The 12,420-nt window shown below is 47.3% G+C and overlaps 1 protein-coding gene across 1 annotated transcript in view; it reads left to right on the forward strand.

Annotated features, from left to right (window-relative positions):
• ABCG4 (ATP binding cassette subfamily G member 4) overlaps nucleotides 1–12,420 on the forward strand; it is a 27,254-nt gene that overhangs the window by 9,710 nt on the left and 5,124 nt on the right. The window contains 8 exon segments of the mRNA XM_015812593.1: nucleotides 7,456–7,573; nucleotides 8,659–8,791; nucleotides 9,019–9,069; nucleotides 9,730–9,875; nucleotides 10,292–10,415; nucleotides 10,577–10,691; nucleotides 11,766–11,908; nucleotides 12,198–12,296. Of these exon segments, the coding sequence (XP_015668079.1) occupies nucleotides 7,456–7,573; nucleotides 8,659–8,791; nucleotides 9,019–9,069; nucleotides 9,730–9,875; nucleotides 10,292–10,415; nucleotides 10,577–10,691; nucleotides 11,766–11,908; nucleotides 12,198–12,296 (929 nt within the window).

Here is a 12,420-nt window from a genome sequence, read left to right on the forward strand (position 1 = left end):
CCCCCCCCACCCTAATTCCTTCTGACAAGCAAAGTCAATGGGGAAGCCAGATTCACTTAACAACTGGGTTACTAACTTACCAACTGCAGTGATTCCCTTAACAACTGTGGCAAGAAAAGTTGCAAAATGGGACAAAATCCACTTAACATATGTCCCAATGAACAACAGAAATTTATGATCCTATGTCAAGGACTACCTGTACAAGTTAAGGAAGAGACAGTCTTGGTATGTTGTGGTTTTGCTAAGGGGAAAACCCCATCTCGATAAGCGTGGTAAGTGTGAATCAGTGCTCCCACACCCATTTCAATTACAAATTGCTTTATGGCACCTCTTTTGCCAAATAAAGTGTGCTACTTTGGCAACCATCAGAAGCTCAGCTCATCTCCTAGCTGGCCACGAGGGAAGTCTTCACAGACCCTCCAGCAGGACCACCATTCTCAGGATGCCTTTGAGTGCCAGGTCAGGAGGTGGCCTATGCAGTTGTGGGGAAGAGGGGAGGCTGTGAAGGCCTACATTTCTATCTGCTGCCCCCCGGGACATCCAGTTTTTCCTGTTTGGGTTGGCTGTTTACACATACGCACATAATGCATGTATGCTCAGGGCTTTTTTTGTCATAGAACGCTCAGAACGGAGTTCCAGCACCTTTTTTGGATGAAACCTTGTAGGGTAGGCAAGGCAGGTTGTATAACATGTGTGAGTTCCGGCACCTTTTTTTTTTTTTTTTTTTTTACAAAAAAGCACTGTGTATGCTTATATATTTGTCATCACTTTTATAAAGGCCACCCAGTTCTAACAAAGTTAGTAACACATCCAGTTGAGAAGGCAATAACCCAGAGACTCATAGGCCCAACCAACACTAGTTAAATCTCTTCAGAAGAGCCATGTACTTCTAATCTGGCTTTAGTGCCTATTGAAAAGACAAGTCATACCTCTAGGGATCATGTGACTTCATAGGGTAGGAACAGCAATGGGGAAGACATCTTGCCTGGTCCCATCAGAGGACAGTATTTTTGATGGGGCCTAAAGCACACCTACAATAGAAGAATAACAGAATCACAGAGTTGGAAGGCACCTTAGAAGTCTTCTAGTCCACCCCCTGCTCAAGCACAAGATCTTACACCATTGCAGACAAATGGTTGTCCAATCTTTTCTGGAAGACCTCCAATGATGGAGCACCCACAACATCTGGAGAAAGTCGTTCCACTGATTAATTATTCTGTCAGGAAATTTCTCCTTAGTTCTAGATTGGTTCTCTCCTTGATTAGTTTCCATCCATTGTTTCACCTTCAGGTGCTTTGAAGAATAGGTTGACCCTCTTCATCTTTGTGGCAGCCCCTTAGACATCATGTCACCCCTAATCCACCTTTTCATTAAACTAACATTCCCAGAGAATCTCTCTAGTGCAGGGTTGAACTATGGAATCCTTGGTGCTCTCTGGACTTGATTGTTTTCTTGCACACATTTCATTACCCAACTAGGTAACATCATCAGAGCACGGAGGATGTTATCTAGTTGGATAATGAAACATCTGCAAGCAAACAACCAAGCTCAGAGAGCACTCAGGACTCCGCAATTAGATCAGTCATCAGTTATGTTGCAAGATGCCAACCCAGTCACAATATTGAAGAAACATTTAATTGAGATGGAGGGTGTTGGAGAGGCCCACCCTGGATCTTCACCCCAAATATGGCACCTTGTCCCCTTTCCCCTGATTAATGGGCTCCAAGGTGATGCTATCAGGAAAGATAATTGCCACTCCAATTTTGGAGAGTGCAATGCCAGATGTGAGTCATCTCATCAGTCATCAGAAAGCAAGGCAGACTTTTTGGAGATGATCTGATCAATGTTCTTCTCTGATGTCACCATCCTGGAATCATGATATTTTCGGACGCCTCTTCCACAAGTTCCCTTTTAACTGTACCAATTATTCCCTGTGTACATGCATTTTTAGGGAAACCAACTATGAGCCCAGCCAAAGGATGGATGGTGATACCAAGTCATTCTTCATTGTAGGTTTTCCACCAGAACTTTGAGCAGCAGTTCCTTGCTAAAGCTGATCTCCCCAAGATAATCATGGTCAGACCTGATTAGCTCTTGAATGAGAGACCACTGTGAAACCACTAGAGCATGGGTGTCTAATCTTGGCAACTTGAAGACTTGAAGCTTGGCTGGCTGGGTAATTCTGGGAGTTGAAGTCCACAGATCTTCAAGTTGCCAAGATTGGACATTGCTGCCCTACAGCCTAGGCTAGACTTGGAAATGGGAGATAACTTTCAGCAGAAGGAAATGTTTCCTATCTTAAGAAAAGATCAAGAAAGAAAACCAAGAGAAGTGTCCAGGAGTCAACCTCTACTCAAAGGAGTCCCATTTCTTTTCACTTTTGCACAACCATCATTCCACTGGATCCACACACCCAAGCCACACAACCCCCTTATGGCATCATCCAACCTCAGAATTGGTCTCGCTCTCTCAGGTTTCTCCAAGGAGTTCCAGGAACTGTAAGTTGGGAGGAATTAAAGCTTGGGTGAAAACAAACAGGTGAAAACCCTGTCACGGTTCCTTAATTTGAAGGAGTGCCTATTGACCCTGTCTTCAGCGCTTTGAGCTCTGCCTGCTTCCTTGAAGCTGAGCTGGATCAGGTATCCCAAAGGTGCTTGTTCCCCAAAGGCAACTGGACTTTCTTGCTTTTCTCTTTGAAAAAGTTTTAAGTTTTTTCAGTTCTGTGGGTTCCACTGGCTTCCAAACTGAACTGAAGAACTGAAGAGAACTGAAGAAGCTTCTTGGATGAAAAGCAAAATGTTTTCAAAGAAAAAAAAGAAGAAGTCTAGTTGCCTTTGGAAAAATGTTTTCAAAAAAAAAAAAGAAGAAGTCTAGTTGCCTTTGGGGCAACCATGACCTGGAATAATCCATCCATCCATCCATCCATCTAAATAGAGCTGGGAGGATCTTGGAGGTCTCCTAGTCCAATCCCCTACTCAAGCAGGAGAGAGACCCTACACCATTTCAGACAAGCAGCTGTCCAGGCTCTTCTTAAAAATCTCCAGTGATGGAGCATCTACAACTTCTGGAGGCAAACTGTTCCACTGGCTAATCGTCCTCATTGTCAGGAAGTTTCTCCTTAACTCCAGGTTGCTTCTCTCCTTGATTAGTTTCCATCCGTTGCTTCTTGTCTTGCCTGATATGGATGACCGAGAATCTCCATAGAAAAGCTGATCAGGTGGACCACATGGGAGTTATAATCTGGATGCAGGATGGAAGTTATAGTTTAGATGCAGGATGTCAGGCTGGGTAAGGCTGGAGAGCAGGCAAGGGGGGGGCTACCAAAGAACACCTGTGTGCATACATGTAAGTCTAGCAAATGTGTAAAGTACATTTTTCCTTTCTGGATTCTCAGCTCTTTGACTGAGAATTCCCGAGTGTCGCTTGGCAGATCCCGCTGGCCCCTTCTACGGCTCTGCTGACATGGGCAGCAGTGCACTAACATCTGGTGCACTAACCCAGGCAGGTCAGGAGAGAGAAAGAGAGAGAGAGACCCCTGGCTAAGGGTCTGTTCGAGTCCCGTGGGAACCTGGCTTGGAATGCCCCAGCCCTCGGGGCATCTGGCCCCGCTCCTCTCTTGGGCAGGAACCCACTTCTTCACATCAGGAGCTGGGAACCAAGGGCCTTTGAGCGGCTCTCTGGCCTGGGCTCAAAAATGAAACGAAATCCAATTTTGCAGAAAAGCCTGGGCTGTGTGCTGAGCAGGATTTGCAGCTGCCAGCCAGCGAGACAAGGTTACTGCCAGTCAATGAACTCGAGTAGCTGCCCCCCTCCCCCGAGCTGAGTGGCAGGTGCTGCGGCAGCCTTGCAGGCCACCACGAGCCCAGGAAGGGAGTGTGCACAAGGTGTGTGCATGTGTGTGTGTGTGTGTGGCAGGGAGGTGGTGTCTCCAAGCATCCTCCACGCTGACTGCAGAACAGGCTGAGTGCTTCGCAAAGCCCACTGCGGCTGCCATCCGAGAAGCCCGAAGGAGGCGTTTGCTGCAGGCTGCAGGCTGCATGCGTGCTGCATGCTTAGCCTGGATGAGACTTAATCTCAAACGGGCTCAGCACCCCCCTCCCTCCACCCCCCATTTCCGGCCCCTCTGCTCCAGTCTAGAATGTTCTCCGGCCTGCCAGAGGAGGGAAGTGGTCGCTTCTGAGCATGGCATAAGAAGCAGAACCCATAAGTGACCAGGTGCTATTTTTCCACGCTAAATATTTATTTTATTTTTTTCATATTTAAGAACCGTCCAGCGCTGAGAGACTCTGGGCAGTGTCCAATAAAATATTAAAAGCATAAAAACAGCATACAAAATTTAAAAGTTCCTTACCGGAACTGCATTCTTAATTTATGCCTTCTTTCTTAAATATACCATGAATGTTCCAGCTCAGCATTTTATCCTTCTGAAGCCCCTAAAACGAAGGTCTCTTTTACCTTACGCTGCTGTTTTTATCTCTTTAGTGAATTTTGGGACTAGAAAAGGGGAGAAGCAGAAAATAGCGTTTGATTTCCCAACTGTCTCTCTCTTTCTCAGAATCTCTGTCTCTGTCTCTCTTTCTAGAAGGGGAATGAAATAATTAAAGGGCAATTAATAAATCTCGATTGCATTGACTGATCTGAATGGAAGAGGCAAAACGGGGACAGAAATTTTATGGGTCTTTATAAGAAATCTCTTAGATATGTATGAAGCCTGAAGACTTCAGGAGTTAGGGCAGTGTTGGACAGAATCGGAACCCTAGGAATGGAGTCTGATGCATACGTAAGCCCATAGTTTGCTTGCTGGAGGATAGTTTTATAAATAAAATAATCCCTTTTGGGGATTATTGACACCCACATCGTAGACATCAAGTTGAACCTGAGATGTTCCAGTTCCTGTATTTAGAGCAGTATTTCTCAACCTCAACAACTTTAAGATGGGTGGACTTCAACTCCCAGAATTCCCCAGCCAACCATGTCCATAATTTCCCAGCCAGACCATCACAATTCTGGTCTGGGACTGCCATAAAAGATGGTAGGACTCCATCCCTTTGCAAAGTGACCTCTGGATGGTCCAGGTCTTCTCCTGAATCAGCCAAGGGAATGTTGATGCTTTGGTCCCCTCTAGTGGTGGTACCCGAGACTTGCTTCAGATGGCCAATTTGCTAATTTATTCAGGACTAGATTTATTGCTGGGAGGTGCCCAGCCTTGAATCCTTGAGTGACAACAGATGCAAACCTAGCAGTTGCTCTCCCGGGTCCATTTAAGCCAGACTTCCACCCGCTTGAAGTGGCCAAATTCCCACCTTTCTTCATGTGGGAGGAGACCCCAGTGATGGCTCATGACAACTTTGAGAATGGATCCTGGATAAAGCGGCCATCAAACCGAAGGACAGAGGAAGCACTCAAACACCAAGGGTCCCTTTCCTTTTCCAGCACTTCTGGTGCAGCAAAGCCCTTTAGCCAAGCCCAGGCAACAAGAAAAAAATATATGGATTTTCCATTTCTGATTTCATGCATTTAGTTTCCGCCAATGCTCCTTTTGGCGTTTACGATGGCAATAATGATTTATTAAGCACTCGGTTGTGTGTTGGATGAACACCTTGTGGTCTTCAGTGAATGTTTTGGAACACATCTGCCTTATATCGGAAGAATGATATTTTTGGGGGGAGGGGCCAGGGCCTTCTGTGGTCTTTTCCAGCTTGCTTTCCCCATGCACTCTGTTTTTATCCCCTTCTGGGTTTGGGTGATGGGATCTGGGTCTTGCCTCCCACTCTCTGGTAAGGCAGCAGTGAGTCAGGTGGGGTTGGTGGCCAGCGGAGGCCAGACCAGTTGAACAAAAACCTTGATGGAACTTTTGAAGACTTCTCCCTAGGAAAAAACCTCATGGCATTTCATCCCTCTTGGTTGAGAGAGAGAACGGAACAACCTCCCTATTACTTATGACCAAAATTGAGCCCCATGTTTCTGTCGTTTAAGTGAGACATTTGTTAAGTGGGTTTGGCCCCATTTTATGGACTTCCTTGCTGGGGTTGTTCAGCGAATCACTGCAGCTGTTAAGTCAGTCGTACAGTTGTTAAGGAAATCTGGCTTCCCCATTGACTGTCAGAAGGTCAAAAAAGGAGATCCCATGATCCTGGGGACGCTGCAACCATCATAAATATGAGTCAGCTGCCAATCATCTGAATTTTGATCAAGGGACGATGGGAAATGCTACAATGGTCATAAGTGTGGAATATGGTCCCAAGTCACTTTTTTCAGTGCCGTTGTAACTTTGAGCAGTCATTAAGTGAACCGTTGGAAGTCGAGGACTGCCTGTGTGAAGCAGGAAGTCTCTGGGTTAAAAGGCTTTCGTGCACCCACCTGTGCCTTCTTACCAGCCAGTGGTAAAACTCAGGCAGTCCCAAGTGCCAGATGGTTGTGTTCAGCACCACCACCCCTTCTTAAACCTTGACTGCTAGATTTTATTTATTGAGAAAACGGACACGGCCTCCCAAGTCACTCATGGTGATTCTAGGTAGCTTACGGAAATAAATGATGATACAATGTTATCCATTCAGTCATGTCCGACTCTTGGTGATCCTATGATCCTATTTTATTTCTCCATAGAAATAAAACCCCAATACAAAATCCCTGTCAACGTTGCTACAATCGGATGGTTTTGCATTGACAACAGATGGAAATGCAGCCATCTTTTACCTTTTGCTTTTAGAGCTAGATGATGCTGGGAGGGGGAATATGAATGAGAGTTCAGCTAGACATAACAACACTAAACCTAGCTTGAGAAACAAGGTTATTGTAACCAAAGCTGATAAGGAATTGGCGGGCTGGAGAAGAAGCCCTCGCTTCAAACTAATGGGGGAATGTGATTTATGACTGTTAATTAGAGGGAATTGTGCTTTGATATTATGTGCTCAGGGGAGGGGAATTCAGTTTTTGGTTTCGATTATGCAGTGCCGGTGTTATGCAGACTCAAAATAAAGATTCTTTCAGGTAAACAATGCCTCGAAGTTCTTTGAAGAGTTTCATCTGTTGGAACCAGGACAATCCTATAAGCCCCCACCCCTCTGGCGACAATAATCAAAGCAACCCCTTGATGGGTTCCGTATCACTCTGGGGTCCCCAGGCTAACACTGGAAAAATCATGGCTTTAGCGCTTTTCGAAAGAGCGTCAGAGTGGGGGGACAAGCTTACTCCCACAGGGATGATGTTCCGCAGGGATGGAGCCGCCACGGAGAAGGCCCTTCTTGGTCCCACCAGATGGACTTCCTTAAGACAGGAGACCTATAACATCTTATTTCCAGTCTTCTTTCTGCAGGGATGACGTTCCATGGGGAGAAGCCCTTCTTCTGGTTCCCACTAGCTGGCTGAAAGATATGATCAATTAATTAAAAAAAGTCCATCCCCTTTGCTCACCAGGACCACTAGAGTCCCTTTATCTTCCCATCTCTTTTCTAGGATATAAGACGCTGCTGAAATGCCTCTCTGGAAAATTTTGCCCTCGGGAACTGATCGGTATTATGGGACCTTCTGGAGCTGGAAAATCTACCTTGATGAACCTCTTGGCTGGTTACCGGTGAGAAAACACATCCTTTCTCTAAAACAGGGGTGTCAAACTCAATTTCACTGAGGGCCGCATCAGCATTGCAGTTGCCCTGGGGGGGGCGGGTGGGTGTGGCCAGGAGGTGTGCAGCCTAATGGGTGGGCGTGGATGGAGTGGGTGTGGCCTACTGGGTGGGCGTGGCCAGTTCTACATCATTCGCGTCAAGGGTGCCTATGGGGGCCTAGACAGGAGTGGGACAGATCTGAGGGTCTCTGGCAGAAGGGGGTGGGACCGGGGCAAGTGCCAAGGCATGGTCCACTGGGACAAGTGCCAAGATGGCCACCACAAAATTGTACATTGGCTCCTGGCTGTTTCCAGGATGGCTTCGCGGGCCACATGAAACCACTTCGCGGGCCGCATGCGGCCCTCGGGCCTTGTGTTTGACATGTCTGCTCTAAAAGAACTTGATTTTTAATGGAAGGATTTGGGCCTGTATCCTGACAAATGCCAGGCTGATTTTCTTCCAACATCTTCAGGTTGATCTACATTGCACAATCCTTGGGTGCCACATTGCTCAGAGTAGCAGTGAAATAAATTGGAGAACTTCTCGATTCAAATTCTGAGTTAAAACCTTCCAGACGTTAGTGAAGGGGGGGGATACCTTGTCTCTCTGATCAGCACCCCTCTCCTTGCGACCCTCCCAAAATAAATCTAGCCAATGAATGAAAAAGGGAGCAAAAAGTTTAGCCTCTCCTAAAATCAATGTTCCCCAACCTTCGCAAATTAAAGGCGAGGGGACTTCAACTCCCAAATTCTCAGTAATGGCTATGCGGCTGTGGAATTCTGGAAGTTGAAGTCCATATACCTGGAAATTGCCAAATTTAGGAAACCCTGCCCTAGATCCAAGGCAGTTCCGGTTTAAGAACCTTCTAAGGCAGGGGCGTCCAACTTTGGCAACGTTAAGAATTGTGGACTTCAACTTCCAGGATTGGCTGGCTGGGGAATTCTGGGGGCTGAAGTCCACAAGTCTTCAAGTTGCCAAGGTTGGACACCCCACTTCCAACCAGGGGCAACAGCTCTTCAAACCTGTAAAGATCTTCGGCATTTCTTACTTTCAGGGAAACAGGCATGAAAGGCCAAATTCTTGTGAACGGACACCCAAGGGAGCTGCGCACTTTTCGTAAGATGTCATGCTACATTATGCAGGATGACATGCTGATGCCCCATCTCACCGTGAGGGAGGCCATGATGGTAAGTGGGGAGAGGGGAGGTTGCAACCGTGGAAAGGGAAAGAAATACAGACTTGCAAGCCTTGGGATGCAGAGTCTAAAATCCCCATCAGGACTCCATTCAGGGGCAGAAAAAGTGCCTGGCTCACCTCTGGAGGAAAGGGTGGTGATCCCAGAGCTTTCAAAACCAATTGCCCCAGTAAGTCTGCTAGAAGCAAAGAATGAGATCCCTTCCTTTTCTCCACTAAGGGTTCAGCCAACCTGAAACTGAATGAGAAGCAAGAAGTGAAGAAAGAGCTGGTAAGTTGGCATTCTCGGTTGTCTTCAAAAGCTCAAGAAGCAGAGGTGGACCTTCAACCATGCAATGAAGCCATTCCTAGCTGGTTTGGATTCCTAGCAAATGGACCGATGGATGTTCTTCCATCTCTTCCACTTCCTCATCTGAGAAGGGCTCCCTTTGCAACCGATGCCTTGCAAAGTCTAGGTTAAGAACGTCATTGGCAAGCCGGGCTCTTCCCAAGGTGGTAAATGTAGCATCTGCTCAGGAGATCTGGGCCGAGTCAGGGGCCCTCCGTGGCTTTCTGTCTAAGAGAGAAAATAAGGAGGCTGAAACGGACATCACTCAGTAGTGGACTGGGGTTTGACCTGAATTTGTCTACTTCAGTTGAGATGCACTTCGTGACACTGTATTTCTCAAATTTATCAACTTCGGGATGAATGGACATCAATGCCCAGAAGTCCACAGATCCAGTGGTTCAGTGTCTTTAAGATGGGTAGACGTCAACTCCAGAAATCCACAGATCCAGTGGATTGATGTCCTTAAGATGGGTGGGTTGCCTCATGCTGGCTGGGGAATTCTGGGAGTTGAAGTCCACAGTTCTTAAAGTTACAGAGAAATCTTGGCCTAAGGGAAGGATGGTCCATGGCCATTTCCCATGGCAATTCTTTTCCTGCAATCAGGTGAACGAGATCTTGACTGCCTTGGGACTCCTGGAGTGTGCCCACACCCGCACCTCCTCTCTCTCTGGAGGACAACGCAAGCGACTTGCCATCGCTCTTGAGTTGGTCAACAATCCTCCAGTCATGTTTTTTGATGAGCCCACCAGGTAAGCAACAGCCTCCCTCCCCCGGTCCCTGCCTTATCTAGGGGAGGACCAAGACCCTCTCCCCTCGTCCCTGGGCCTTGTTTGGTCTTGCAGAACATTGATGGGAATCCGACAAGAAATTGATGGGAAGTGGAGGCTGGATCAGAGCAAAGGGTAGAAAAGAATCTGTAGAAGAAACCACGAATGCTTTGAATTCAGTGTCAGAGTCAAAGCATCCCAGTTTCCCAAGACAGGGGAGAAAGAAAAATGACTGTTACACAAATGCACAACAGAAACACAAAGGTCTGCAGCCTGTTTCTTGCCTTGCAAATGCACCCCCAGTCTAGAGCTCGGCCTCACCCCAAAATAGAAGACAGCCCCTGTCCTTGTGCCCGTGGCTCACAGCGGCTTTGTCCTCTCTTTCTCTGCCTCTCCAGTGGACTGGATAGCATGTCCTGCTTCCAGGTGGTCTCCCTCCTGAAATCCTTGGCCCAAGGGGGTCGCACCATCATCTGCACCATCCACCAGCCCAGCGCTAAGCTCTTCGAAAAGTTTGACAAGGTGAGGCCTTGGGCAGAAGGATGCCTGCAGGGCTGAGAATATGCAGGGCAGGAATTCACCATTTTAGAACTCTTTGATTTGAACATCGCGTGTGACCCATCTCTTACTGCACTCAGAATTTGCACTCAATGCCTTTCTCCTCTCCTCTGCCTTCTTTCCAGCTCTACATCCTCAGCCAAGGTCAATGTATCTTCAAGGGAGCTGTGTCCAACCTCATCCCGTATCTAAAAGGGCTTGGCTTGCATTGCCCCACCTACCATAACCCAGCTGATTTCAGTAAGTCATGTTGGCCATAGATGACTTTTTCATCTACAAGAGTTAGGAGACGCAGGACATGGTCCTTTTTTAGGAGCCTGCAGTCGTAGGTCAGGCCTTTGCTCCATCTGATCCAGACAGTCACCCCCTAACAGGAGGTATCTCTCCAGGGTTTCAGGTAGATGTTCACCAACCCTAACAGGACATGCTGAGTACTTTGTTTAAGGATCTCCTGAACATCTGACTACTTAGATGATGGCTTGAAATGAAGTTGTCAACCAAATGGGAACCAGCCCTGGATCTAAGGATGACTTTCAGGAATTTCTTTGTGGGTTCCCTATCAGGAGCCTATCTGGGTGATCCCTGATAGAAAACAAGATACAGTATTGGACTAGGAAGCCTTTTTGATCTAGCCCACCAGAGTTCCTCTGAAATAGCATTTTCTGATTCTTGGTGCCCACTTTGATTCCCAGACTTCTCATCAATGGTTAGGTCAGCAGGGGGATCTGGGGACTTGGTCCACTTCTGAAAAACAACAGAGAAGGTTAAAATTGACACCCCTTTCCTAGGACCTTCCATGCGATGGTGTCTTGCAGTGGGAAATTAAATAGCTGTATGGGAGCAGCTCAGAAGCTCAGGATTCAAAATTTCCCCTTCAGAATTAGAATAACAGAGCTGGAAGGGACCTTGGAGGTCATCGAGTCCAACCCCATGCTCAAGCAGGAGACCCTACAGAATTTCAGACAAGTGGCTGTCCAGACTCTTCTTAAAAATCTCCAGTGATGGAGCAGCCACAACTTCTGGAGACAATTTCCGTTCCACTTGATTGTCCTCACTGTCCGGCCATCGTGGCTACTCCTGTTTTAAGTTGTTTCTGACAATCCCTGAGTTTTATGTTTTCCCACAACAATGGAAGAACAGCTTGCCTTAAATTGCAGTCGTAGTGTTTGCTAGGATCCTGAACGGGAATGCTAAACGTTATCACTAACTCATGAAAATGAAAAATGATTCTTAGCATGGGAAGGGGGAGTAGAGATGGGCGTCTCTTGGCAGAAGCAAGACCTCAGTTGCCTCCCTCCATCTTCCCCTCCGTAGTCATTGAGGTGGCCTCAGGGGAGTATGGCGATCTCAACCCACTCCTCTTCCAAGCCGTCCAGAACGGACTGTGCACCATGGAAGAGGAGAAGAAGAGCAGTCCAGAGAAGATGGATTCCTTGGTGCCAGGACCTTGCGTGGCGGTGAGTTATCTGTGGGGGCGGAGGGAGGTTATTGGACAGCTGGCGCTCTACCAGGACATCAGGACCAGGCTAGGCTGGGTGAGGGCAGCTCTGCTCTTGGCATTCAGCCTCTCGTTTTTTTTAATAGTTGAAGTGCCCCACCTGGTGTGTTACGTTGGAAAAGGTGTCGTAAAGTCTTTCTTGTTGACCGCTAGAATTGTTGGAGATACAGTATTATTAATCACCCAATCTCATTCTCTCTTATTCTCTCTCTTTCTCTTTCTCTCTTTTCTCCTTGGTTCAACCACAGGATTTGGGTCACATCGAGAGTCACACCTTTGCTACTAGTACCCTGACTCAATTTTGCATCCTTTTCCAGAGGAGCTATATTTGCATCCTAAGAGACACGGTAAAGGTCAGGGAGGGTGGAGAAAGGGGAAGGAAGGAAGGAAGGGAGGAAGGGAAGGAGAGAGGGAGGGAAGGAAGGAAGGAAGCAGGGAGGAAGGGAGGGAGGGAGGGAGGGAGGAAGGAGG

The sequence above is a fragment of the Protobothrops mucrosquamatus genome, unplaced genomic scaffold (assembly GCF_001527695.2).
Source record: "Protobothrops mucrosquamatus isolate PMUCROS unplaced genomic scaffold, P.Mucros_1.0 scaffold97, whole genome shotgun sequence".
Lineage (NCBI taxonomy): Eukaryota > Metazoa > Chordata > Lepidosauria > Squamata > Viperidae > Protobothrops > Protobothrops mucrosquamatus.